General features: G+C 24.4%; 2 protein-coding genes across 3 annotated transcripts; both read left to right on the forward strand.

The window, feature by feature from the left end:
- The first annotated feature begins 2628 nt into the window (after positions 1 to 2628).
- On the forward strand, positions 2629 to 4566 carry LOC145834790 (histone acetyltransferase p300-like). Its single transcript, XM_082942303.1, has 3 exons — positions 2629 to 2812; positions 3774 to 3890; positions 4025 to 4566. Exons 1-3 carry the CDS (start codon positions 2693 to 2695, stop codon positions 4226 to 4228), a joined length of 441 nt encoding a protein of 146 aa, XP_082798429.1. The 5' UTR covers positions 2629 to 2692; the 3' UTR covers positions 4229 to 4566.
- A 4464-nt stretch (positions 4567 to 9030) lies between these two features.
- Positions 9031 to 21948, forward strand: LOC145833953 (peroxisomal bifunctional enzyme-like). Of its 2 annotated transcripts, XM_082941233.1 has the most exons (15): positions 9031 to 9149; positions 11554 to 11658; positions 11813 to 11913; positions 13984 to 14111; positions 14942 to 15096; positions 16393 to 16555; positions 16769 to 16936; positions 17306 to 17472; positions 18240 to 18401; positions 18580 to 18708; positions 18869 to 18970; positions 19297 to 19442; positions 19659 to 19851; positions 20964 to 21123; positions 21540 to 21948. In XM_082941233.1, exons 1-15 carry the CDS (start codon positions 9042 to 9044, stop codon positions 21698 to 21700), a joined length of 2148 nt encoding a protein of 715 aa, XP_082797359.1. In that variant the 5' UTR covers positions 9031 to 9041; the 3' UTR covers positions 21701 to 21948. The 2 variants fall into 2 exon arrangements, with proteins under 2 accessions (XP_082797359.1, XP_082797360.1); XM_082941234.1 differs by lacking the exon at positions 21540 to 21948 and having other exon boundaries at positions 19659 to 19855; positions 20964 to 21104.
- The last annotated feature ends 3344 nt before the right edge of the window (positions 21949 to 25292 follow it).

The raw sequence follows: 25292 nt of genomic DNA on the forward strand, positions 1-25292 counted from the left end.
AAACGTTCGTTATAACATTTTTTTCAATAACAAGTATGTTGTTAATTTTTTTTTTGAATTTAATAAAAATATAGTTGTTTTTTTTTGCATATAAAAATTTATCTGTAATATTAAATATCTATCAGTGATGATTAACTATAAAGTATAACACTTTAAGTACAAAAGAATAAAAAGAACCTTTAAGTATAAGTTACTTCGAAACCAGCTGTTTTTCTTCAAACTCCTAATTAGAAAAAGCACTTAGATTGAAATTAATAATGTTTAAACTTACTTAGTACAAGTCCAGCTAACGCATAATTTTCTTAGAAAAAAATTACAGTAACTTTTTTTATTATAGTTAAGTTTAGTTTAAAAATTATGTGATTTATACTTAATACTCAGTAAATTTCAATTATTTAAATATTTTAAAGTTCAGTTTCAAAATACATACCTTTGTTAAGACAAAGAATGTAAAACAAAAGCATACAAGAGTTAATTTATACCACTCTCTGTGTATTAAATCAATAACAGTGTCGTATCAAGTTACAGTCTAACATGTTTCTATCTATAAGCAATTTTTAAGTTATATTTAGCGTAGTATTTTGTAAAGAAACTGTGCTTTCTTCATTAAATACTAAAGACCTTTTTTTTATGAAAAAGTGTTTTAAAAATTCGCTTAAAATAATTGAACGCGACTGTTGAGAAAGTATCGTCAAAGCGAGTAGAAAAATATAGCTGAAAAGTTATAAAACGTACAAAGCGAGTTCAAACCGTTGCAAAGTAGTAAGTAAAAAGGTTATTAAATTTATATTTAATAAAAAAGTTTACTTGCAGAAGTTTTGCACGAAAAAACCTTTTAAAACTGTGCTAATAACCAATCAAAAAAGCTTGAACTAACTGTAATTTTTCTTTAAACATTGTACAGCTACTGAGAGGTTTATATGGTTGAATGATCAAGATAACCACGTGACCCGACTGCTGCTCAGTGCTGCGTTTTTTCTTTATTATTTGTTTTCCATCGCTGTGCAGCCAGTTATTTTTTGTCACCAATTGACGCTTGTTTCAGTTTCTTCGTTAAATGTAAAAGTCTAGTGTATAGTAAAAGTCTTTTGAAGAAGCTGCAAATTATTTTTGATTATAGCAACTTCTTTAAAAAAAATCTACTGTTTTTAATTTGAAGATTAATTCTTTAAATACTAAAAGATGCATACTTTAATAACTTTTGTATGGTAAGTTTTAAATTATGCATAATATTTAGCAGGATAAGTTTGTTAAGTACAAACAAACTATTTAGTTATACTAAAATTATTATAGTATATATAATATATAGAATAAAAATGTATACAATAACAATTGTTTAAAGATAAATGACTGCCTGAATGTTTGGTAGTAGATATCCGAATGAAAAAAATTTGTTGGAATATACAACAACGATTTGTAAAGTACCAAATTTATTGAAAAATGACGCATACTTATCTGTGTTAAACTAAGTAAGCTAGTTTTACTTACGTAGTTTTCAATAAGTTAAGTACTTAGCAAATTGTTTTTATTTATAATAATATATTTATTAACTAATAGGCTATTAGTGTATTTATGCTTAAAGATAAATTTTCATTAAACTATTTAGATTTAGGTTTAGATATACTTGCTTACTCTACTTCAATAGTTACTAACCTAATATTAAATGTACTACAAAAAATATTCTCTTTTGATTAGAAAATTTTTACTAGACAGTTTGTAAATTTAAATAAAATTTACTAAGTGAGTCAATATCCGAGCTCGTTAGAGACATTAAAGATTGTTTTTGTACAAATTTTGATCACATCATCTTTGTGATACTTGTTTTATCCAAGTTTATAGCATTATAAAATATTAAGTTACTTCACCTATGGGATTCAAAGTATTTTTGTTTTTTCGAGTAAAATGTAATCGATAAAAGCTACAAAAAACTTCTCAATATTTTCTGGTTGTAACAAGAAAACATGAGCTGAAAAGTCGCAGCGAACATCTGCACTCCTTATAACTCACGTGTTAATGGGTGATAGTGCGCCATGTAGCTGATAAAAAGTGCTTACTTGCAAAAAACAAAATTAATTTTATTTGTTTTTTAGTTCTCGCTTTGTTGTAGTTTTCTGGAACAGTGTTTACTAAAGCGTGTACACAAACTATTTCACTGTGCGCAAAAAATTTTTGTAAGTAAAATAAATATTCTCAAAAAGTTAAAATTTTGATACCTTAAAGACTTTTTGATAACTGTTTTGAGTGTATTCTGCTCTGTTTAACCAAAGTAAAAATATTTTGTTATAAATAGTATAAACTAAAAAATTTGTAAACACAGATAATAATTTTTTAGTAATATACTGTTAAAAAAATCAAAACTATATAAATGTAACTGTTTTAAAAGTCAGTTTAAAAGTATTTTACTATAAAATTCTTCATAGTTATTTAAGTACAACGACGTTTATTGATAATTAACAGGCACTAAACTATTTTCAAACCAAAGTTGTACAGCTTACATTAATAAGTATTTTTAAGAATAAAATAATAAACTAATTGTACACTTCTTTTTTATTATAAAACATAACTTGTTTATAAAAATCTATAAACAATATCTATTTTATAAAAAGGTGTAAATTTTCTTACAGAGTAAAAAATAATCTGATTTACTTAAAAAACTATAAAAAATTGAACTTGCTCTATTTAAAAAAATACTATGTCAATCGATGCAAAGAAAAGATTGTCTTCATTAGAAGAAAAGATTCAATCAATCCAGCATGCAGCATACTGCACTCAAAAATCTTGTAAAGTAACTACATGTCAAGCTATGAAAAAAGTAAGTGTTGTTTTTTAGTTTTAAGGATTCAGTCTAAAAATAATCATCTTATAAAACATACCTATACTTTACTGTAATTCTATATTGAAAAAAAACAAAAGTTGTTAAACTTAAATTATTTTCACTAACTATTTTCGGCAAAGATTATGCAAGCTTATACAACATTTTTGCAGTTTATTCCAGTAATACCAAAAGTTTAAAATTAGTGAGCTCAGCATACTCTTTATGATTGTGTCTTGAACTATAGAAACAAAAAAATAACACTAACTACACTTAACTGTTTGAACTTTATGAAAACTGGCTTAGATAATTAAAAATTCCTATGATTGATAAACTAAAAGCTATCAATTAGTAAAAAATAAATAAGTACAAAATACTTTTTTCCTTACTAATACGATGCATACTGCTTTTACTACAGTTTATAACGTTAGTATGATTTATTATTGCTAATTTATTATTTAGATTTTGTAAGTCAACAAAGACTTATAAAAAAGATTATTATTTTTAGAATTATAAATTCTATATTGAATTATCAAAAATAAAGTTTGCTGAGGTAATAACTAGGAGAGCTATAAAATACAAAAAAAAATATTATTTCAAATAGACTTACCAGGCAAAGTAAAAGTAAAATTTTTAACTGAAACTTTTTTTTTTCTGTTTGCATAATCAAAAATAAATACAACTTAAATGTTCTTAAAAGTCGCTAATTATTCTTACTGTTATCTTTATACAATTTCTTTAACACTTATAAACATTGTTGTATTTTTAAATGGAAATATTTTTATTATCCTAAAAAAGTTTGATAAGAAACAAAAAATGTTAAACAACTTAATAAATAAAGTAAGTCTTTAGCTAATAATAAATTAGGTCGTTATTCAATAAAGTATTTTCATAAACTATTTTGACGTTTTACGACACTTTATCTTTGTTGATTCTTGTAAACTGACCATTTTTTTTAAAGGTTTTGCATCACGTTAAAAATTGCCACAACAACGGTACAAATGCAGTTCAACCTAACCATTGCAAAGTTTGCCGTCAACTTCTACTAATAATCATGGGTCATGCAACTAAGTGCCAGGTATACTAGTCTGTCTTTGTATAATTAGTATATAATGTTTTAAATATAGTATCATTTTACTCTATCGAATGTGCTTAATATAATTATAGCTTGGTTTTATAGCTTTAAAAACTTAAACTGAAATAAAAACTCAGGTCGAAAAATGCACGGTGCCATACTGCTCGAAATTGAAGATGAAGCTACAAACCAATGCAAGAAAAAGAAAGAAGGAAAGTAGCGGTGAAACTCCAATGAAACAGAAACTGCAGCGTAGGTGTTCAGATGCAGAACGCACAGACAGCCCTAAAACTGAGAGTATTTCCCGTAGTCCAGACCAAAATACTGAAGTTTTTGCCTGAAGCTAATTTAGAAGAACAAACCTACATAGTTCAGCAGCTTGATTTTCCTATTACTTTGTCTTTTAAAATTTTAGGACAGAATAAACTTCTGTTGAGACTTTTCTATCGACGGTTAGATTACCATAATTTGAGACTGAATAAAATAAAACTAAAAGCTGGTTTTGATAAAACAATTAATGATAACGCAAAAAGTATGGCTACATGACTTTATAAAACTGTTTTTATCCAAACATTTTTTACTTTGATAGTTTTTTTGCTTCATTTAGTTATATATTGTAATTAATTATTTTTTAAATACTGTATACCATATTTTTTGCATAATAAATTTAGCTTTTCAACCTTGAAATTTTATATAACTTTTCTAATAAGTAAAAACAATACTTACTATGTAGTGTGTAATGTAACTAAAATAGTTACTTGAATTTTTTACACTAAAGGTTTTAAAAAAGTTACGAGTTTTTAAGGTTCTTGTGACGAAAAGTATCTTTTTATAATTTACTTTGATATTTTTCAACTTATAATAATTAGAAAAAAATAAATATTAAACTAAAAACAATTTTGTACATAAACAGTTTGCTTTATAAATTAGAAAAAAACTTCGAAGTTAAATTAAAATAGTTCATTCGTTTAAATTATAGCGGCTTTAAGATCAGAGTTAAGAATTGATTATTTTGATTTATTTTAGAAAGTAGAATAAAATTATACTTGCATTTCATTAAAAATTTGTTTTTGCCTAGCGCAAAAATTTTTGCGAAGTATATAAAATAATATATTTGAGGAAATTGTTACTATAAAATACGGTTTTAAGATAGTAAGGAAATTATCTGTGTTTATATAGCTTAACTTATTTGTGGTTTGGATAAAAAAAGTATTTATTTTTGTGTATTTGTGTAAAAACAACATTAAACTAAGAAAATTCTTAAATTTTGTCAATTTTATTACAGTAAAGTTTAAAACAGAATATAAATTATTTTTAAGGTGATAAAAAAGAGTTTGCATTAGTTAAAAAAACTAAATATGATTACTAGTTAAAACATATAGTTTAGTCTAACTCCTAAACTTTGAACAACTGTTGTTTGTATCTTTTAGATAGTGCATTTATGTTATTGCTTGAACTAATGTTTCATAAGTTTAATAAAAATTAAGTCGGAAGTTTTAAAAAGTTTTTTTTATAAATAAGAGTTTTAGAAAATTAAGAATTATTTAACTTAGATTAAAATAGGTCTGTGTTGAATTTAAAATTAAACTAAAACTTTTTTTTATTAATTTATTTGAAACAATCTATTATGATTTAGTTTCTTTATCTATATACTAGTTATTAATAATCATAATAATTAGGATTTTTTCGGTAGTATACTATGCCTAGGTTTTTAAAAACAGAGAGGCAACTGCTTTAAGTTCTAAGTAGTCAAATAATTCTAATCTACTAAAGTTTATTGTCATCAAACTAAAATCTCTATATGCATGCCATTTGAGAAATTAACAAATTATCGGCGAAAGTCTTTCAAAGCAAAAGTAGCTGTTTATTAACAAGATTACTTTTATGTGCCGTGAGACAAACTCAAACTAACATAAAGTATTATTCATACCAATTTAATCATCAGACCACAATTTTTTGGTAGACTGAGACCTGGGTTTGTCTCACGTTTAACGAAAACTTGTGGTCTGATGATCAGAATGATATAAACAAAAATTTATGTATACCTTTAAATTGATATTTAGTAAAAATTTTAGTTGTTTGAAAATAAAATACTAAATTTATGGTCACCAAACTGATTATTTCGGTAGTTGAGCTACACACTTTAACATTGTAAGGACTGTTTTGAGCTGTTTTAATATATTAGTAATACTACTTTTAATATTCACTGTAACTAAACATATTTGAAAATAAGAAAATAATAAATATGACTTAAAGTATAGTAAGCATTTGTAAAAACTCACTAGTGTCAATATTAACTATGGAAATAATAATCGACTCTGGAAAAAACTTCAATTTCCCCTCAGATTTCGATCTTTACTATAAACTATATTTAAAAATTTTCTTTTCCTCTTTCTACAACAGCAAACTTTGAAAATTCAACAATAATCATTATGTTAAAAAAAAGATAAAAGTCATGATTTCATTTTAAAGTACATATTTAAGGTGAACATAAAACTGTAAAATCGCAATTAAATAGTATATTGTTTAATGGAATTTATAAATCACGATTATATTCGCCTGTACTTAGGTAAAATTAATTAAATACTTCGACTGATCAAAACTTTCAACATATTTTGTTTTTAAATATTTTCAGTTGCAACAGTTTCTCATAAAGGTTTTATAAGTTTGCGAAAACGATAAACATTTTATTAAATTTCAGTATTTTGCAATCAACAAAACCTTAAAAAGTTAAACAAAGCTATGCTGCTAATTTAAATGTGTTAGGAAAATTTTATAGTTCTTAATTAGTTTGTAGTCTGTATTATTTGTTGTTGACACTAATGCTAAACAAAAATTTTGTTTTTCGTAAACATAACAGATTAAATAAACTTACTTTAATGCTATTACTTATTTCAATAAAATAGATTATTTCTTAAACTTTCATAGCTCCATCGAAGTGTGTTAGCTTGTTAAGAAACATGTATTAGCGCAATAAAGAAAAAGTACTGTTTAAATTTTAATTTGTTGTATTTGATATGAAAATTAAAGTACTAGCTAAAATTAAACTGCTGTTAAACTAAAAATATTTATTATTTAGTAATTTTATTCATTTAATAACCTGGAAAGAAACTTAATAATTTATTACTGTTTATTAAAAAGCTGGTATTATTTTTGTTCTAAAATAAAAGCTTATACTTTAAGTATTTTTACTTTTAAAATAACTTTTTTTGTGAATATTTCTAGCAAAAGTTAGGAATAGAATCAAAATTTTTTTTAATATTAGAAACAGTTTATAGCCCAGTATTATTGAATAAATATCGAAAGCATTCGTCAGTTTTAAATTTGAACGTTATAATTATTGTAAAGCATAATAACTGCACAAAACTTATGTAGATAGTTTTTAAGTTACACAAACAAAATTTATTTTGTAAAGGAACTGCAAACCTAACATAAGTTTTAGTCACATCAACGTTCACAACGGTAATTCGTTAAAATAGAAGTTAACAAATAAAAAATAAACAGAATTTTTTTCTCTCAGAGTAAGAGTGTGATAAGCATTGCTGCAATACAATTACAAGCGAATAGATAGTATAATGATAAACTAACAAAATTAACTAAACAGATTAAAAATCTATAAACATTAGTTCTAAATATCAAATAAAGTGTATAAACAATAAATTTACGTTCAAAATAGAAAATAACACATTGATTGTCTACAAACTCAGATAACCTAAAAAATTAATTAAAAAATTAATGATGAAACAATTTATTCATTTTTAAATTAATACAAAACTGTATAAAAGGTAGCTTTAAATACATATTGAATTAGTTATTATATGTTTACTTATTGCTGAGCTGCTGTGAAGTAATTAAATTCCTCGTTTGATCCTTTTGTCAGTGTTTAAAGTTTTGTTAATATTGAGCAAATAATTCAATGATTTGTTTTAGATACTATCAAATACTATAAATACTATAAATTATTAAGCTAATTAATACTGTTAACTCTAAAATTTTTACTTTAAAAAAATATTTAGCCTCCATTGACTTGGTTTATTATATCATATGCTTTCAATTAATTATGTTACACCATTGGCAGATTTATTTAATGTTTTTTATACAACTTCATTCACATAAGTTAACACTAAAGTAAAGTTCGTGACTAAAAAAAATTACTTCTATTAAGATTATTTAAGATTAACAAAAAAACTGTAGATAAGTTATGAAAATTTAGTACATTGACTTGCAGTTGCAACTGAAAAAAATTAATACTTATAAGTTTTTAAAATACTAAAAGTTAAAAATTAATATTATTAAACCTAAACTAAATACGTCTTATGCAGCATACTTTTTATTTTGTTAAGTCTTCCTGTTTTGTTAAATTCTATTGTTGAAAATTTCTAAAGAAGTTATTAACAGTTTTTAAAAAGCTAATTTTGTTACTTGATACTAAAAGCTTTTATAGCCCACTTTTTATATCATAAAATCAAAATTTTATTAAAATTTTTTTTTTATACATTTGTTTTTAGAAAAGCTATGCAATTTGATTAAACTTTATTTTATGTTATAAATAGTGACCATTAAAATATTTTTTATCAATTCAAATTAATCAAGTTAGTTTTTATCTAAAAAACTTATTTTTAGATAAAAAAAAAATTAAAACGTAAGCTTTAATTGCATGTTACGTTGTCTTAAAAAATATTTCCAACGTAGTAAAATGTTTAAAAATTTAATTTCAAATGTAATATAATACATTACGTTTACTTCCTGGTTATTATAAATATAAAATCAAGAAAACATTTATATGACATTCATCTTAAATATTAAAACCTGTAAAAGAATATTAAAACTTTTAAAAGAAAGCAAAAATTGTACCATTATGAACTAGAGTATTAAAATTTTTGCATAAAATAACACTATTAACAAAATGTTGTTCCGAAAACCATAGTACATTTTAGTTTAAAAAAATCTGCTATAAACTTAAAACATCTAAGATAGACTGAGTAAGTGCTCTTAAGTTTCAACTTTAAATAAATCCATAATAAAAAAAGCCAATATATTTTTGAAAAGTAAACAAATAAATGACTTGTAAACATAGTAAACAGTTGCTAATTGCAACTAACTAATAACAATAATTAAACATTTTATTGTGACATACATTTGAAAGTTTATATAATGGGATTTGTTTACATATATTTAAACAATCCACCTGTAAATGCTCTCTCTTCAAGCACCCGTCAAACATTACTATCACAAGTAAAAGCAGCTGAAAATGATGATGAGGTGTTTTATTTTAGATTGTTAAACATTTTAGCTAAACACTGCTTAAATGCTTTTTCTAAAATTCAGTTGGACATTTTAAGTTTTTTTAACAGTATAAGGTTTCATTATGTTTAAAATGTATCTTTTAAATTAAAATTTTAATATTATAATGTTATTTTTTTGTAGTGTTATAAGACACTTTTGTATTTGACTTAAATTTTTTAACACAATTTATTTTTGTTTTTGATTTTAAGTTATTAATAAATTTAATATTATTTTATATCAAGTTTAATCAATCATTATTTACCTATTTTATATCTACATACAAATTTATTATAATTAATTTTGATAAATCAAAAATCTAAGGACCTTTTCTGAGACATTTATTTAGGTAAGCTCAGTTAGTAATTATGATCTCCAACCAAAAAGAAAACAATTTCATAGATAATTTAGTATATTTTGATTGATCAATCTAAAATTAATAAATTAACGAATTTTCATAACTACATATGTAGTAATTTTGTCAAATTAAAAACCTAACTAAAAAAAATTAAGAGTGAAATCTGTTAATACAGAATAAGTTGTTGTATAGGTCCACAAAAAGTTATAAATTGTTTTTAAAAAAATATTTAATAGTACGTATACAAGTTTTCATCTAAGGTTAAATTTATTAAAAATGAAGTGCTTATTAAGAATTTCACTACAACTGTTCTTTAAATAGAAATGTATCATTTAAAGATCAATTTGAAAATACGCATGATACAAGTGTCACTCTTTGTTACAGAAAAAATTTCTTTTATTTTTAATTATAAAACAAAGTTAAGTATTAAACTAAATTTATTTTGTTTTTTAAATTTTAATAATTTAGATTAATTTTAAATCATGCAAACACTTTTAGAAAAGCTTTAATATACTGAAGCTTGTAAGTATGGTGCCTTAAAAATTCAAGCTAAGAATATACAGCTTTTAGAAACTATACATTTTTAATTTAAAAAAAAACACCTTGTTCAAAATTTTTAATGATTTGAAAAATAAATTGTGGAGGCAAGCTCAATTTCCTAAAAAAGTTAAAATAACCAAAAATGACCCCTTTGCTAAAAATTATGCACTAGATAACACAAAAAACTAAATACTTTTTTATATAGTATGATGTAATTACATTTTTACATTATATAGATGGATTGATGGTTATCAATTCATTAGCATGGTTTTTAAATTATAATTTTTTTTTTTTGACATCATAAGTGCAGAAAACACCAAATTTTGCAGCAAATTAGAAATAGCTTAATATTGCAGATATTCAAAAACTATTATTTTAACATAGATGTGCTTGAGTTATGAAGTATTTTAATAATGTTTTGTAATATCTATTGCTTCAGTTGTTTTTAAAGAAAATCGAGCTAATTTCATTAATCTAAAGTTTTGCACAAAATCTTTTATGATATTTCCATTATTTAAGTTTTCTGACAACTGAAGGTTGCATTTCTAATAAGTACCCTACTAGTGAAGTGTCATATATTTTTTGATTGTATATTGTTGGGTAAAATACATTTTGAAGAGCTGTAGGTTTTAAATAACAATAACTAAACTTTTTTTTTTGCAAAATATTTTTTTGTTAATGAATAAGGTTTTAGTAGATATGTATATTATCAAATAAAAGCTGAAATAAAAAATTAAAATTATACATAAGTTTGATAAAATTATATCTAAAAAACTTTTCTTCTAATTATTTGTAAACCAAATTACCCTTATAAAAAACTTGTTTTAGTTTTTAATACAGATAAACAAAAAAAATTAAACAAAACATTAGTATCTATTTTTTTGTTTTTTGGAGCTTTTTTTAATCATACTTTAGTTTTAGTTTTAACTTTAGTTTTTTTGTAGTAACTTACAAATACTTAAGTTCTAAGTATGTTTTTATATATAACTTTGTATTGATGAAATTATTTTGTTTCAAACAAAGAAGGGCACAACTATACAAATTCTGACAATTCAAATTCTATAAATTTTAGAATTTTTTTTATCATCTCAACATTAAAAAATATAACTTCATACTTTAATTACTTTATTAATCCACATACGTCAGAGTTTTTATCAAATAATTTTAAATACTTTTTGAAATATGAGTAAAATAAGTTTTCATATATAGTAATTTTAAGTAATTGTGAACTTTTTATGTAAATGTTTATTATTATTTTATTATTACCGTAGTCTTATTAATTAGATCTACATGAGCTCGAAATATATTATTTGACACCTAATGTTTTTTCAAATAATTTGAATTGTCATGTATCCTTAACAAAGTTATATTTTGCACTACAAAGTGCTGCTATAAATATTTTGTGCAAGTTTTAGTAACAGGTTTTTAATTATTTTTGTGGCTTTGATCTTTTGATCCTGTAGTTTATTTGACATAAAAAAATAGGTAAACGGAATTGTAGTGAGAGGATTAGGCCAAATGTTCTGTGGTGGAGCTGACATAAGAGAATTCGGTTCTACCAATGCATTTCAACAACCATTGATTCATGATGTGAGTTTTATTATTGTTAAGTTTAACCTTTGTAAGTTTAAGTTGAAAAAGTTGTTAGCCTTATGTTTTCTCTTATTGCAAAGTTTTATAATACAGACTTATTGTAGCTTATTATGCCAATCATTATAGTAAAAAAAGCACATGTACTTTACAGCTGGTTGAGATGCTCCAAGACTGTGAAAAACCTACAATAGCTTACATACACGGATTTGCATTGGGTGGAGGATTAGAAATTGCTCTTGGTTGCCAATACAGGTTGTGGTTTTTGTAGTAAATAGAATGTTGTTTTTATTTATTTACAATTTATTTTGTATTTATTATTAAAATATTTTTTAATTCATTTAAAGCCCAAATTAAAAATGACAAGACTATTTATTCTACTGCAGTATTTAAAATATTGATAGAAAAAGTTAAATGTAGAACAAAGAAAAAAGTAACTTTTGTTACTAATTGTTATATACTTACATTATGTACAATTTTTATAAATATTTTTTAGTTTTATTTTATAAAAAAACTTGAATTTGTGTAAAAGGATATACAAACATATATGTATTTACTTTTATTATTTTAGAAAAACTTAAGTATATATACCTTTTTACAGTATTTAAATTAAAAGTACATTAATAATGTACAAATAGTTTTTAATATTAGTAAACAGAAACCTCTAAAGACTTAAAAAAGTCTTGAAAAATAAATTTAAAGTAAACAACTTTCTTATATTTACATTTCGTATTAATTTACACCTTTTACAAACTTAACGATTTTAATTCTCTGAACAGATACTTGTATATTATAATAAATGTTAAAAGTTACAAATTTTTGATTAAGTGATATTAAAACAATTTAAAGTTTTTTCCAGAAAAAAAAAAAAACGAAAATCTATTACAAAAGTAGCTCTAGTATGATTTTAGAGAATATTTGTTATATAAATTTTTATCCAAAAAAAAAATTAATCTGATACAAAAGTAACACAAGAATTTTTGTCAGATAATATTTGTTTTATTAAAGTTTTTCTTAAAATTGTACTTATTTTTTACGCATCAATTAAAGTTTCAAAACAGTTTGTAGCATCTAATAATCTATCATTTTATTTACAAAATAAGTTTCAAGTAAAAAAAGAATAATTAGGTTTTTAGACTAAAATTTATACATTTTTACTTAAAGTAAAGTATATATTTTATGTATGTATATGTATATTTTCAATGGGAACTGGTCTAAATTGCACAAAGACAAAATTGCATAAGGTTACTAAATTGCACGAAGCCAAATTTGCACTAAGGGTCAATTTTGCACGAGTTGCACTTTTGCACGAGAATAAAAAAATGCAGAAATAAAACAGAAAAAAATATTTAAAACAAATTTGATAAAAAAAATGTTACTGACCGAGGATAAGGGTTAGGGGTAACAGTAGTAGTAAAAATAACTTACAAAAACAAAAATAAAAAGAAATAATTAAAGAAAAAAAACCTACCGAACGAGGGTAAGGGTTAGAGGTAAGTGTGATAATTAGAAAAATTTGAAAAAGTTAACATTAAAATATGAAACAAAAAATAAAAAAATAACTTACCGACCGAGGGTAAGGGCTAGGGGTAACAGTGATAGTAATAAAAAAAATTAAAAAAAAAATTAGTAAAAGAATTAAAAATAAAATAAAATTTAACCGTGCAAAATTGTCTGCTCTTGCAAAAGTATCTTTGTGGAATTTTGTCCGCTCATGCAATTTTGTACACTCGTGCAATTTAGACAGATACCCATTTAAAATATATCAAGTTTACCATGTTTTAGTTCAATACTTAAACATTTATTAATCTACTCATTATAATGAAGTTAAATGTACGTTAATTAAACAGTTGTTGCAAAAACAATTTTTTTTTTGCAAAAATTAACAATTTATTATATACATTTCTATTTATTTATTGATATAAATTTATGTACTAGATTAAATCGATCCTGTTTATGTAAAATTAGTTGGGTTTATGACTTGATTAAGAATAGCTAGCTAGAATGTAGTTAATATTACTTTATTACTCTACTGTAACGAAATTAAAACTAAATGTTTATAAGCATGCATCTATTATAAATTGTAATTTTTATTAACTATGGTCATAGATGTATAAAAAAAAATGTCATACAATTTTGCTCGTTTTATCTAATTTTCAAGTGTTCTTACTGATTTTTAAGTAAAAAGTTAAACTTTTATGTAAGTAAATTATCATATAGTATTTTGTTTTTGTTTAAAAAGCTTCTTACAATCTATTTTGACAGTATACTAGTTATATTAAAAAAAACTCAATTAACAAAACATGTTTGTTATTTCATGAACAGAGTCGCATTCAAGTCTGCAAAGCTTGGTTTACCAGAAATAAACTTGGGCTTGATACCTGCTGGAGGAGGTACGCAACTTCTGCCAAGACTTGTTGGACTTGATAATGCTATGAAAATTATGACATCAGGTTTATTATACTAATAATTATAACACTTAAGAAAAAATGTGAAAGAAATTTTTTGTATAATGAATTTATTAGTTAAAGTTTTTATATAAAAAATGTTATGAACTAATTAATAAAATTTAACTATAACTTTAGAATTATTCAATTTTTAGTGTAATGCAATATTGCAAATTTTTCAAGTTACTTTTTTAGGATTAATTTATAGAGAAAGTAGTTTTAGTAGTCAAACAAAATACTTGTGAAAACCTACTACAGAAAACAAGTAATTGTTGAATCACTACAATATATCATAAAAAAGTAAATTTTTTAACTATGAGTAATCTATATTATGTCTAATCATAGAATATTAACTTAATATTTTGCTAAACTATTATACTAAACAATAAAAATGATTTCCATCATGTTTTATTTTGAACATATTTGCTTTTTACCTATGTATCTAAGCACCACCCACACTACCCTGTTTATGATAAAAGTCATGATAAGTTTTAGTTATCTAGTGCTATTTAGTAAATTATATAGTTTTTTTTCCAAAATTGAATAAATAAGCAATGATTACGATCAAAGACCAAACAGTATTTTTTGTAATAATAATGTTGAGACTTTATTAGCGTGTGCGGTATATAAAGTTATTAGTTTATTTTTAAACTTAAGAAAATTAAATGGTTGTCCATAAGTTTTTATAGTTTTTAGATTGATAAAAAAAACTAAAGGTATGTAAATGAATAAATCTGAATGTAGTATAATAAATATTAGAAAATATTCTCAAACAATCTTTTAACTTAGAGTAGTTGAAAGTTGTTTTATTTACAGTATTTTTTGTTATCAACTAGGTAAAAACATAAGTGCCAATGATGCACTTAGTCTTGGATTGTTGGATTTCGTTGCCGAAAGTCATATGGATCTGCAAAACAAATGTCAGGAAATATGCTTACAACATTCTCCCCAGACTAAAATATGGAACCTGCCTGTACCAGATGCTGAAAATGTTAGTTTTAAAATAGCTTCTAGTTTAATGATAGAAATTACTTATATATACTTGAGAAAGTACACATTATTACAAATAAATGCTTTGGTTTTTCAATTGAATTTTTAACAAAAAAACATATGATGACTGTAATTCAAAAGATTCAATAGCATTTATTTCCCTAATTTTTGTGCTGAGTTTAGGTTTTTACAATTATTTTTAATACACAATCAAGTATTAAATTAACAAATATTATATTACAAAATCAAGATATATATTTATGTATATATTTTTATTTTGTCTCTTCCTTAACTAGTCTAGATTCATTTAAAAATTACTTAATTTATTATTTGAAATAAAATGTTGTTTAAATTCTTTATTAGGAACATTTATCAACTAACTTTAGTACTAACTTTTTAAAATTTAGATTTTTTCAATTAAAAACTATTCTTTCATTATGTTTTAAAACATTTTTTTCAAATTGTTATATTTTGTACTATTATTTCTAAGGTTAGGATGATTGATTATAATAATCAGTGTTTTTAAAATATTACTACATAACGTTTGAGATAGTTTAAATTTTATCATTTAGTATTACCAAATATGTAAAAAAAGTATTACATTATAGTATTATCCCTTTTCAAGTTCTAGCTAATACAGCAATCTTTGTTTGTATTTTTAGCTTTCTGTAACACATAGTTTTCTTATAATGTTTTAAAGACTTGTATTATAACTAAAAATACTCACTAATTAGGCATGTCATTGTTGAATGATTTTGGCTAAAGCTAAATGAATTTTTCTTCAAATAAACTTTCTCAAAGTTAAAAAGTTGTATATCTTCTTTTAGTTTTATAGCTAAGTATGCCTCAATTTTTTTTTTGTATTTTTTGTATAAACGTTTGTTCCTTTTTCTTTTTACAGTTTAAGGAAATTAATTACTTGTCTGATATTTTCACTACTTTAATTTTTTTTTTATTGTAAGGTTTCTGTAAATCTATTCCTTTAAGACTTAAAAATCAAATAAATAAAAACAAGTTAGTTTATTTTTGAGTTTACCATATAATATATGTTAGTATTTAGACGTTTTGTTTTAATAATAAAGCTTTAAAATATAAGAAAAGTTTTGATTAAAGCTGAAAATTAAGTTAATGTGTAAATTTTGAATCAGACCCAACAATTTCCACTGAATATTATGTAGAAAGTTCTTTTTAATATTTTGATTTTTAAATTAATTATTTTAATTAAGTTAACCAATTTTGATTGATTTAATTAGTTCAGTTATAAGTAATAAGTTTAGAAATTAAAGTTTTTAAATAGGCAGTGGAGATATACAATAAGCACAAGAAAATAACTGAAAAGAAATATCGCGGTGCTATAGCTGCTAATGAGTGCTTGCGATTAGCTGGCTTGTCATGTGAAATCGGTTTTGAAGATGGTAAAAAAGCTGAAACCGAATGTTTCTTAAAACTAGTTTCAGGAGGTTTTATTGTGCTTTTACTTTGTACTTTAAACGTGTCACTACAGTTTTATGAAAAATTAAATAACCTCTTATATAAAATACTTATTGAAAAAAAGCAGTTTTAGATTTTATAATTTGATATTATTTTTAAGACCTTTTTTGAGTTCAATTGAAAACTTACTGTTTGTATTGAAAACGACTGTACCACATAAAAACTGTTACTTTTTTATTCAGCTCAAGCTCAAGCCTTAAAGTACGTATTTTTTGCCGAAAGAATGTTGCCAAAGTGGGTTACTAAGGATAAAATATCTGCTGAATCTCCCAGCAAAAGTATCAACAGCGTTGCTGTAGTTGGACTTGGTACCATGGGATCCACAATAGCTATTGCTTTTTTACAGATTGGTTAGAAAATAAGCTATTTTTAAACTTTATTTTTTGCATAAAAACATACAAAGTCCTTATGAGGTAAAATACAACTAGTTAAATGTAACTTAGCTGAGTCTATTTTAACAATCTCAGCCTTACATAGAATAGAAATTAGTTGGTACCATTGAAATAGCTGAAATAATGCAGATACCTGTTTGAGACAAACTAAAATACCTTTGGAAACAAAGTGTTATACTTGACAAAATTTAATATAAGTAAATTTAATCCATTAAATGAATTAAGTAAACGGAGCATATAAATGTTTTTAATTAGAAAACAATTCAATTCTCCAGTTTTAAACTTTATAGTTAGGTAACTTAACAGTTATCAATAATTTTGTTACAGGTTTGCCAGTACTAGTTATGGACAATAATGAGGAAGCTACTACCAAAGCTGTTCAGTCCATGCACTTTATAATAAGAGGAATGCAATCAGTTGGAGTTGTCACTGAAAGTTTTGCAGATAAAATGATAGAAAATATAACTGTTTGTGCATCTTATAAAAAGTTCAAGGCAAGTTTTAATGATAGTTATATTTTTCTTGAAGTTGCTACCTTTCAAACAGTTGTATATTCTTATTAAGAATTAATTATAAACCTGTAAAGAAAAATAAGTATGGAGTTTTGAGCAAATAATTTTTTAAGTAAGTTTGTTAATAAAATATTATTTTGCATAAAAAACAATTTTGTTTGAATATTTTATAATGTACGAAGTTAACCAAATAATACATTCAGTACTCGAATTTATAAAAAAAACCGTATCTGTATAAATAATACCAAAACCAAAATTGAAAGACTTTTTATATAAAAAAAGAGTTTTCACGAGTATAATTCATTAATCCTGTAACAGTTATAGAATAAACAGTATATTTTTGATGCTTTAAATATTTTTTATATTTACGATTCTTTACTTAACCACAAGCAAGCAATAATTACAAAAATTTAATAACGTTATTAATTTTACCTTAAAAAAATTAAAATGCTACTTAAACTAAAACAACTTGTTTTTTTAATTAGGTATAAATTTGTTATTATTACATTATTTTTATGTCATGTAGTTGTACAGCTAATATTCAAAACTGTACATACTAAAACTAATCAAATTTATTGTTTCTTATTCCAGTCCTATTTATGGTAAGTATAGGTTACAACAAAATTTATATTTTTTTAAACCGTTTATTTATGTAAGTTAATGCCAAGTTTCTTTAATTATGGAATCTAAGTATATTGTTTCTATTTTAAAAGTTATTGACCTAAATACAAATTAAAACTTTCCAATAGAATGTCGACTTGGTGGTAGAAGCTGTTTTTGAAAGTATGGAACTAAAAAAAGAGGTAATGGTGAACTGTGATAAGTATTGCAAAGACGATTGTATCTTGGCAACTAATACAAGTACCCTTGATATAGATGAAGTTGCCTCTGTTACAGAACGACCTGATAAAGTAAGTTTTAAAAATTTTGACAAATAATTATGTGGTCAAGATTAGTACAAGTTTTTGTACTAAATTGATAAAAGCATTGCTGCTTACCCTTGGTATATAGAATTTCACGGATTAATCATTTTTTTCTGTTTCGGTTATACTTTTGTTTATTTAATTCTGTAAATTTTAAAATAAACAGGTGATTGGAATGCATTTTTTTGCACCCGCTCACAGAATGAAGTTGTTGGAAAATGTTAGAGGCAAACTAACCTCACCTCATACCATTGCTACATGCATGAATGTAGGCTTTCAACTGAAGAAAGCAACTGTAAGTGAATAAAAAAAATATTTAGTTTTTTGTGTTGTAAATGTAAACACTAATTTATTGATTAACGAACAAATTAGACTATTATACTTAGATCTTCATACTGTTACAGCTTTATTTTTTACACAGATTTGTAAACATTAATATTTAAAAACTTTTGTAGATTCTAGTTGGAAACTGCACTGGTTTTGTAGTTAACAGAATGTATGCTAACTTTTTACTTGAAAGTGAATTTCTACTTGAAGAAGGTGCTTATCCTCATGAAGTTAGTTTATTTTTCGTATAATGACTAAAATAATATTTAGTATTGTAATTTAGTTTTTATTACTAAGTTATGCATTAAAGTTCTTCACAATTTTTTGATGTAGTAATAAACACTAATATTTTGATGTAGAGCTGCAAGTTTGTATAATATAAACTTTTGATTGCAATAGTATACAAACATTTAAAAAAATATTTACTTGTTTAAAAACATTCTAAGCAACACAATAGAATTTGTTTGCAAAATTTCTTAGCAATTATTGGCATCATAAACTATAAACGTTTTTTGTTACTTTTACAGTATATTATACTACTAAAAATTAATAAAAGGTGGATGCAGTTTTGAAAAAGTTTGGCTTTCCAATGGGCAGGTTTGAAGTTACAGATGTTGCAGGGAATGATGTAGGGTACCGTGTCAGAAAATCTCAGGGTTTGCTCAGATCTCAACAAGCACCCGGCACTGACGACAGAATGCGGTCAGTCCACTGAATAATCATATCCACCATGATTAGATGATAATTTAAGAAATAAGTAAAATTAAAAAAAGTTTGACAAAACTCACAAATTTTAAATATAGAATAAATAGATTTTGACAAACTTAGTTACTTGTAAATTTGTCAGCATAACTTATTCTATGCCATAATGCTCTTGTAGTAATGTTTATAAGCCTCAGTTTTTTCAAATTTTTGCAGAAACGGATGTCGCTACTGTCCCTTGACGGAAGTTTTAGTCGAAGCCGGAAGAAATGGGTACAAGACAAACTTTAAAGGCTGGTTCAAGTACGAAGCAATGTTTTCACCCCCTATTGTCGATGAAGAAGTTCACTCGCTCATTGATGATTATAGAAAACAGCACGGCATAGAACCAAGAAAAATTTCTGAGCAGGTTGGTCAGTTTGACTTGTTTTTGTGGAATTGTTTTAACTTTGATTTTGTTTACAACCAATAAATATATATGGGTATTGGATACTTATCTATTCCATAAGTGTTAGTGCAAAAACTTTATTACTAAATTGTTTTCTAACTTTAAATGGAACCTTATTTGACACAGTGTTTTATATGAAATTCTTTAAAGTAATTCTTTACGATCAACCTTATGAATCAATAGAACTTTTTTATTTACTTCATAATTTTTTTTAAATATTGTTTATTTTTAATTTCTCTATCTTATTAACTATTAAACTAAACTAGTTTATTTAAGAAATGTTTATATACGTAATGATTATTTAGATTACGCTTTCACTTTATTTAGTATATTTGGACCTATCTAGTTTAAGTTAACCATATAATCGATTTTTATTTGTAGAAAGATAAAAATTTTTGTGATTTTCTTGTAGTCGTAAATCTTAACGTTTTTTCAAGAGTATTAAAAATTAAATTTATCAAGCTATTAAAGAACCAAATTTATATTGCTTAGGATAAATTTTTTGTAAGTGCTTTGATTAAATATATTTTACCACCTGCTTTTATAGTAATATTAATTTTTTTACTTTAGTAAAGTATATTTATGACGTATATTTTCTCAATAGTGCGCAGAAAATATTTTATATACAATTTAAGATTGAAAAAAATCTTTTAGAATTATAAGATATCTGCGATAACTTTTGCTAAATATGATACAACTCTAAATTGTTAATTTATAATAATTAAAAGCTTTTCAATGCATAAATTAGATTTAACTACTTTTTGCTTATATCGTTTTTTTTTCATCACCAAAAGGGTTACTTACTTTTGAATATGTATATTGACTATTTTTATAGAAATATCATTGATCATTTTAAATATACCACTACACTAATAATAGTTGTGTCATTTAACACAATGCGCTTTTTCTGTTTGCTTATTGTATTTTAGCAAAAATATATTTCGTTTTTATTTGTTAGTATTGTAATTTGAATTATATTTTAATGTTATTTTTGTACAACGGATTTTTAAAAATTTATTTAATAAAAAATAATTATTTTTGTTGTCGTACATAGTTTTAAATTTTCTCCTTAGGAAATCTTAGACAGGATGTTGTGTTGCATGGTAAATGAAGGTTTCAAAATACTTGAAGATAAAATGGCCATGTGTCCGGAACACATTGATATTGCCTGGATAAACGGTATGGGTTGGCCCAAGCATACCGGTGGTCCAATGTTCTACGCTTACACTTTAGGTTTGGTTAATTTAGATTAAGAATCCAAAAAGTAAGTTGTAACTTTGTAATATTTTTATTAAGATTGTTTTTTGCCTTACTTGAACATTCTATTGCTGCTTTCACTAATTAAAATTATAGTAGGCTATTCTTTTATTTGTGAAGTTTAGTAATTTTTCAAATTTGAGTACTCTAACTAATATAACAAAAGTTTTTTTGTAGTTCAAAAATGTTTTAATATTTGCAGTGATATTTAAAGGTGGTTTGCATCGTTTAATATAAGAAATCGAATTAAGTTCAGTTTAAAGCTTAAAATAAACTATTTATGTCATATTCTTGTTTATTTTATTTAATTTTAAACACATATATAGTATGGAGTTTCACGATATTAGTTTTTAATAATTAATAATTAAAATAGATTAATATTTAATCGATAGGTTTACCGCGAATATTGGATATCATAGAGAGTAGGTGGGAGCAGTCTAAATACAGAGAGATGCACTGGAAACCGGCCAATATGCTGGTTAATTTGGTGAAGCTTGGTAACCCAGATATGAAAGACTGGCAAGTTCTATCAAAGGGTACGAGTAAATTGTAGTAGAACAATTTTTATTTTTTAAATCAATTTTGTTTATGATTTATTATATTATAGTTAAACATTTTTAGCAATCCCGTTACGTGCAGTATTTTATATTTTCTAACTTGCCTTATGTTTTGACTTTTTTTTCTTTCACATGACATTTGTTGTTTTTAATATTTTAAAAATCTTCGTTTTGTTTTTGTACTGAAAACATTTAATGTTTATTTAAAATGTTATAGGATTGTAATTTTGCAATTTATTTGTTATCGTGTTACTTTTTAATGATTTTTAGATTAATCATATATATTTGGTAGTTTTTTTTTAATATGTTTGGTTATTGAAATATACAACTACTCTAATTGAACGCTAATTTTTTTTAAATAGTCTTTTTGTGTTTTACTTATATTTAAAAGAAATATTTCAACTTGTATGACTATGATCAACAAAAAATTTAGCATATTAAACGGATATTAGCAATTTAAAGTTTTGTTTCTTAAATTAATATTTTAAAGAACTGTTTATGTAGTTAGCTAGAGATTAGTTTCTCTAGAGTTTGTTACACCAGGTTATTTTGGTTACTGTCATCCAATATGATAAGTAGCAAGTTAAAAAAAAATAACTACGATTAAACAGCTTTATGCTTATGAAATATGTTTATCTTAACTTCATATTGGAAAAATAATCTGGTTGTTTTTAACTATTGTAGTTACTAGTTAAGCGGATTTTTATGAGTAATTGAATAAACTTATGTGGTATTTTGATTAATGAGTTGTGTTGAGAGTTTGTTTGATTTAGTTATTTTTGTTGTTTAAGTTCTGTATAGTTTTCATTTTACTGTTTATAGAAATACTTTCCTAGGCAGTTAAATTAATTTATAGTTTGGCAGTAAGTGTTATCGAAAGTTTAGTTCTAACAAGCACAGTCTTCTAGCCAGTTTATATTATTATTAGTTTGTATTTAATTAATTTGTAATTTAGTACTTTGAACATATATACTTTTCAAAATACTTCAGCTTAGTTAAATTTCTAGTATACCTACTAAATACTTAAGTTTTCTCTGTTATTCTGTTGGTTCTTAAAGCATGATTTAATCAGATTAATACAAAGTATTCGTTGACAGAGCAAGATATATTGGAGAAGGCAGAAAGCTATGTAAAATTTTCGCACGATAGTTTAAAAGATTGGATAAGTCGAATGCCAGAAGACTTGTACAAGTTCGATAATGTTGAGCCAGCTAGAATTAGCAAAGTTGCTATTGTTGGCGTCTCTCGCCAATCTAGTTCGATTGCTGTTGCTTGTTTCAAGCTTGGTTTGTTTTGCTAAACACAGATATTGTCACAAAATTTTTTTATTACAAAAACCTGTAACTTAAGCTATATTGTTCGCAACTGTTAGTCAGTTTTCAACAAAGTTTAGACTTATTAGAAAACTTTACTTAATAAATATTATATACACTAACTAAACTACTACCGAATAGTTTTGTTAAGTGGTATCCTAAAAACAGTTTGCCCGCTAAAAAGTGAATCTACACGAATTGTTGAAGTGAAAATTGTTTTGCACTTTAATTAGATATTTGTTAAACAGTTTATATTTCAATCGAATTCAATAAACATCACCTAGGTTTTGACCAGACTACTTTTTTAGCTACCTTTGTGTATGGAGAACTAATATCAATTTTTGTGGTTAATCAACTATTTTAAATATCAAACTTAATTTGTTATATGTAGTTTTTTAATTATTAAAAATACAAACACCCATAATAAATAAAACTATTACCAAGAACAAAAAAAATATTGTGTAAGATTCGTTTGTCAAATACATGCAGCTATAGAAAAATTAAGAACAAACTTTTTTTTTAATGTCCGCCTCAGTTGTTGTTAAGATGTTAAAAATTAAAAAAATGCACTGCTTTTTATTTTGAAACCCAGTATGCTGCTTCATTAATAATTTAAAAATAACTTTTATTCCTTATTGATCAACGATTTATAATAATCAAAAAGTTTATAACTAATTTTTGCAAACTAAAAGTTTGAAAAGTTTTGAACTTGTTCTGTAGAAGTTTTTAATACTTTACATAGTGGGCTGAAAAAAAAAGGGGGGGGGGTTAGGTTGCAATTGTCTAATAAAAATAATTTTGTTTAATAGAGAATTAAACCAGTTTTTATAGATAGTTATACAGAACTGGATTTATTGTTTTTAAAACTGGTTTTGTTTCTTTTTTGTTAGAATATTTTAAAAATTATGTAAGTTCAAATGCAATAAGTTTTTCCAATTTAAACTTCTATGTAATTTTATAAATTTTTGTCAAAAAACAAACTTGCAAGAACTACAAAGTACCTGATTAACTAAATAAAAACTGACATTTTTACCATTTTTTAAGTATGGCAAAGTGTACATCAAAAAATAAGGTTGTTTGAAAACTCAAAGTTTTACACCTTTTCAAAGGATTTTTTTAAAGAACGTAAATATTCTTCAAAATATTGCTTATAATGACTTATACCAAATCAGATAAAGTTGATAAAAAATAGTCATGTATTAGTATTAAAAGTATTCTTGTGTATTTGTTGCAAGCTTTAATCTTGACATTAAAAAAAATTTTTGGTCATATAGATCAAAATTTAAAATTTAATTCTTGTAACTTATCTTTTTTTACAATAAGATACACAAGACACACACTTTCAAAAACACTAAATATATTTCAAGCAATTCTCTTCAGTAGAGTACAATGCTAACAAAAAATAAGATTTTACACACTTAATCATAAAGTAATCAAGAGATAGATAAAAGACAAAAGCAATTAGTAAAAGTTAAAACCAAATAAGTCCATTTACGTTATAATTAATCTACAGTAAAACCAAACATAAATAAAATGAACAATTCTTATAAAATGTTACGAAAATAAAGAAACAGTATAGTCAAAATCTTTTTGCTTACATAAAACAGGTTTCCTTAACAAAATACAAATGGCTTCTAATTTAATCAAATCAAAAAACATTACTACAAATTTTAATAATTTTAAATCTATCTATATTATAATCGTGTGCACAAGTTGGATTATTAATTAAATGTTCTGAAATTGATGACCGTTTAGATGCGTTTACAACCTTAACCGGACTATCATCTTTCTTATCTGACCGGCAAAAAATCTCTGCACATTTTGGTATGTGTTCTTTTATTCTCTTCCTTAGATGTCTAGTTGTTAATCCAATATAACTTGCTGTACAACAGCAACTGTACTGGTAGATTACCATACTTTTATTTAATTTTGATACTGGATCCTTACCACCTGGTCTTATTAGTGGTTTAGAGTTAAAAAAAATTCTAGGGTTCGCTGCGTAATAAGTATTTCTTACTAATTGTCTAATTTTCTTTTCTAACATCTCTGAGCTTTTATTAATAAATGGAATTTTTAAAGTAACTACACATTTTTCCGGTCCTATTGTCTTTACTCTATCCAAATTTTTCACATGTAAATAAATGTTTTGTTAACTAACTCTTGTGGGTAACCGTTTTTGTTTAATAGTGTTTTGATTTGTTTGATTTCACCTAGTAGCAACTCTGGGAAACAAATTTTGTGTGCCCGATGACACAAAGATCTTATTAAATTTACT

The sequence above is a fragment of the Thalia democratica genome, chromosome 4 (assembly GCF_965202585.1).
Source record: "Thalia democratica chromosome 4, ktThaDemo2.hap1.1, whole genome shotgun sequence".
Taxonomy (NCBI): Eukaryota; Metazoa; Chordata; class Thaliacea; order Salpida; family Salpidae; genus Thalia; species Thalia democratica.

Bases quoted from the DNA above. Each gene is read 5' to 3' on its own strand.
- LOC145833953 (XM_082941233.1), top strand. From the start codon at position 9,042: ATGGGATTTGTTTACATATATTTAAACAATCCACCTGTAAATGCTCTC. The intron at 9,150-11,553 runs GTGTTTTATTTT...ATAAAAAAATAG, and splicing joins CAGCTGAAAATGATGATGAG to GTAAACGGAATTGTAGTGAG. The intron at 18,709-18,868 runs GTAAGTGAATAA...AAACTTTTGTAG, and splicing joins TTCAACTGAAGAAAGCAACT to ATTCTAGTTGGAAACTGCAC.
- LOC145834790 (XM_082942303.1), top strand. From the start codon at position 2,693: ATGTCAATCGATGCAAAGAAAAGATTGTCTTCATTAGAAGAAAAGATT. The intron at 2,813-3,773 runs GTAAGTGTTGTT...TTTTTTTTAAAG, and splicing joins CATGTCAAGCTATGAAAAAA to GTTTTGCATCACGTTAAAAA. The intron at 3,891-4,024 runs GTATACTAGTCT...ATAAAAACTCAG, and splicing joins GTCATGCAACTAAGTGCCAG to GTCGAAAAATGCACGGTGCC.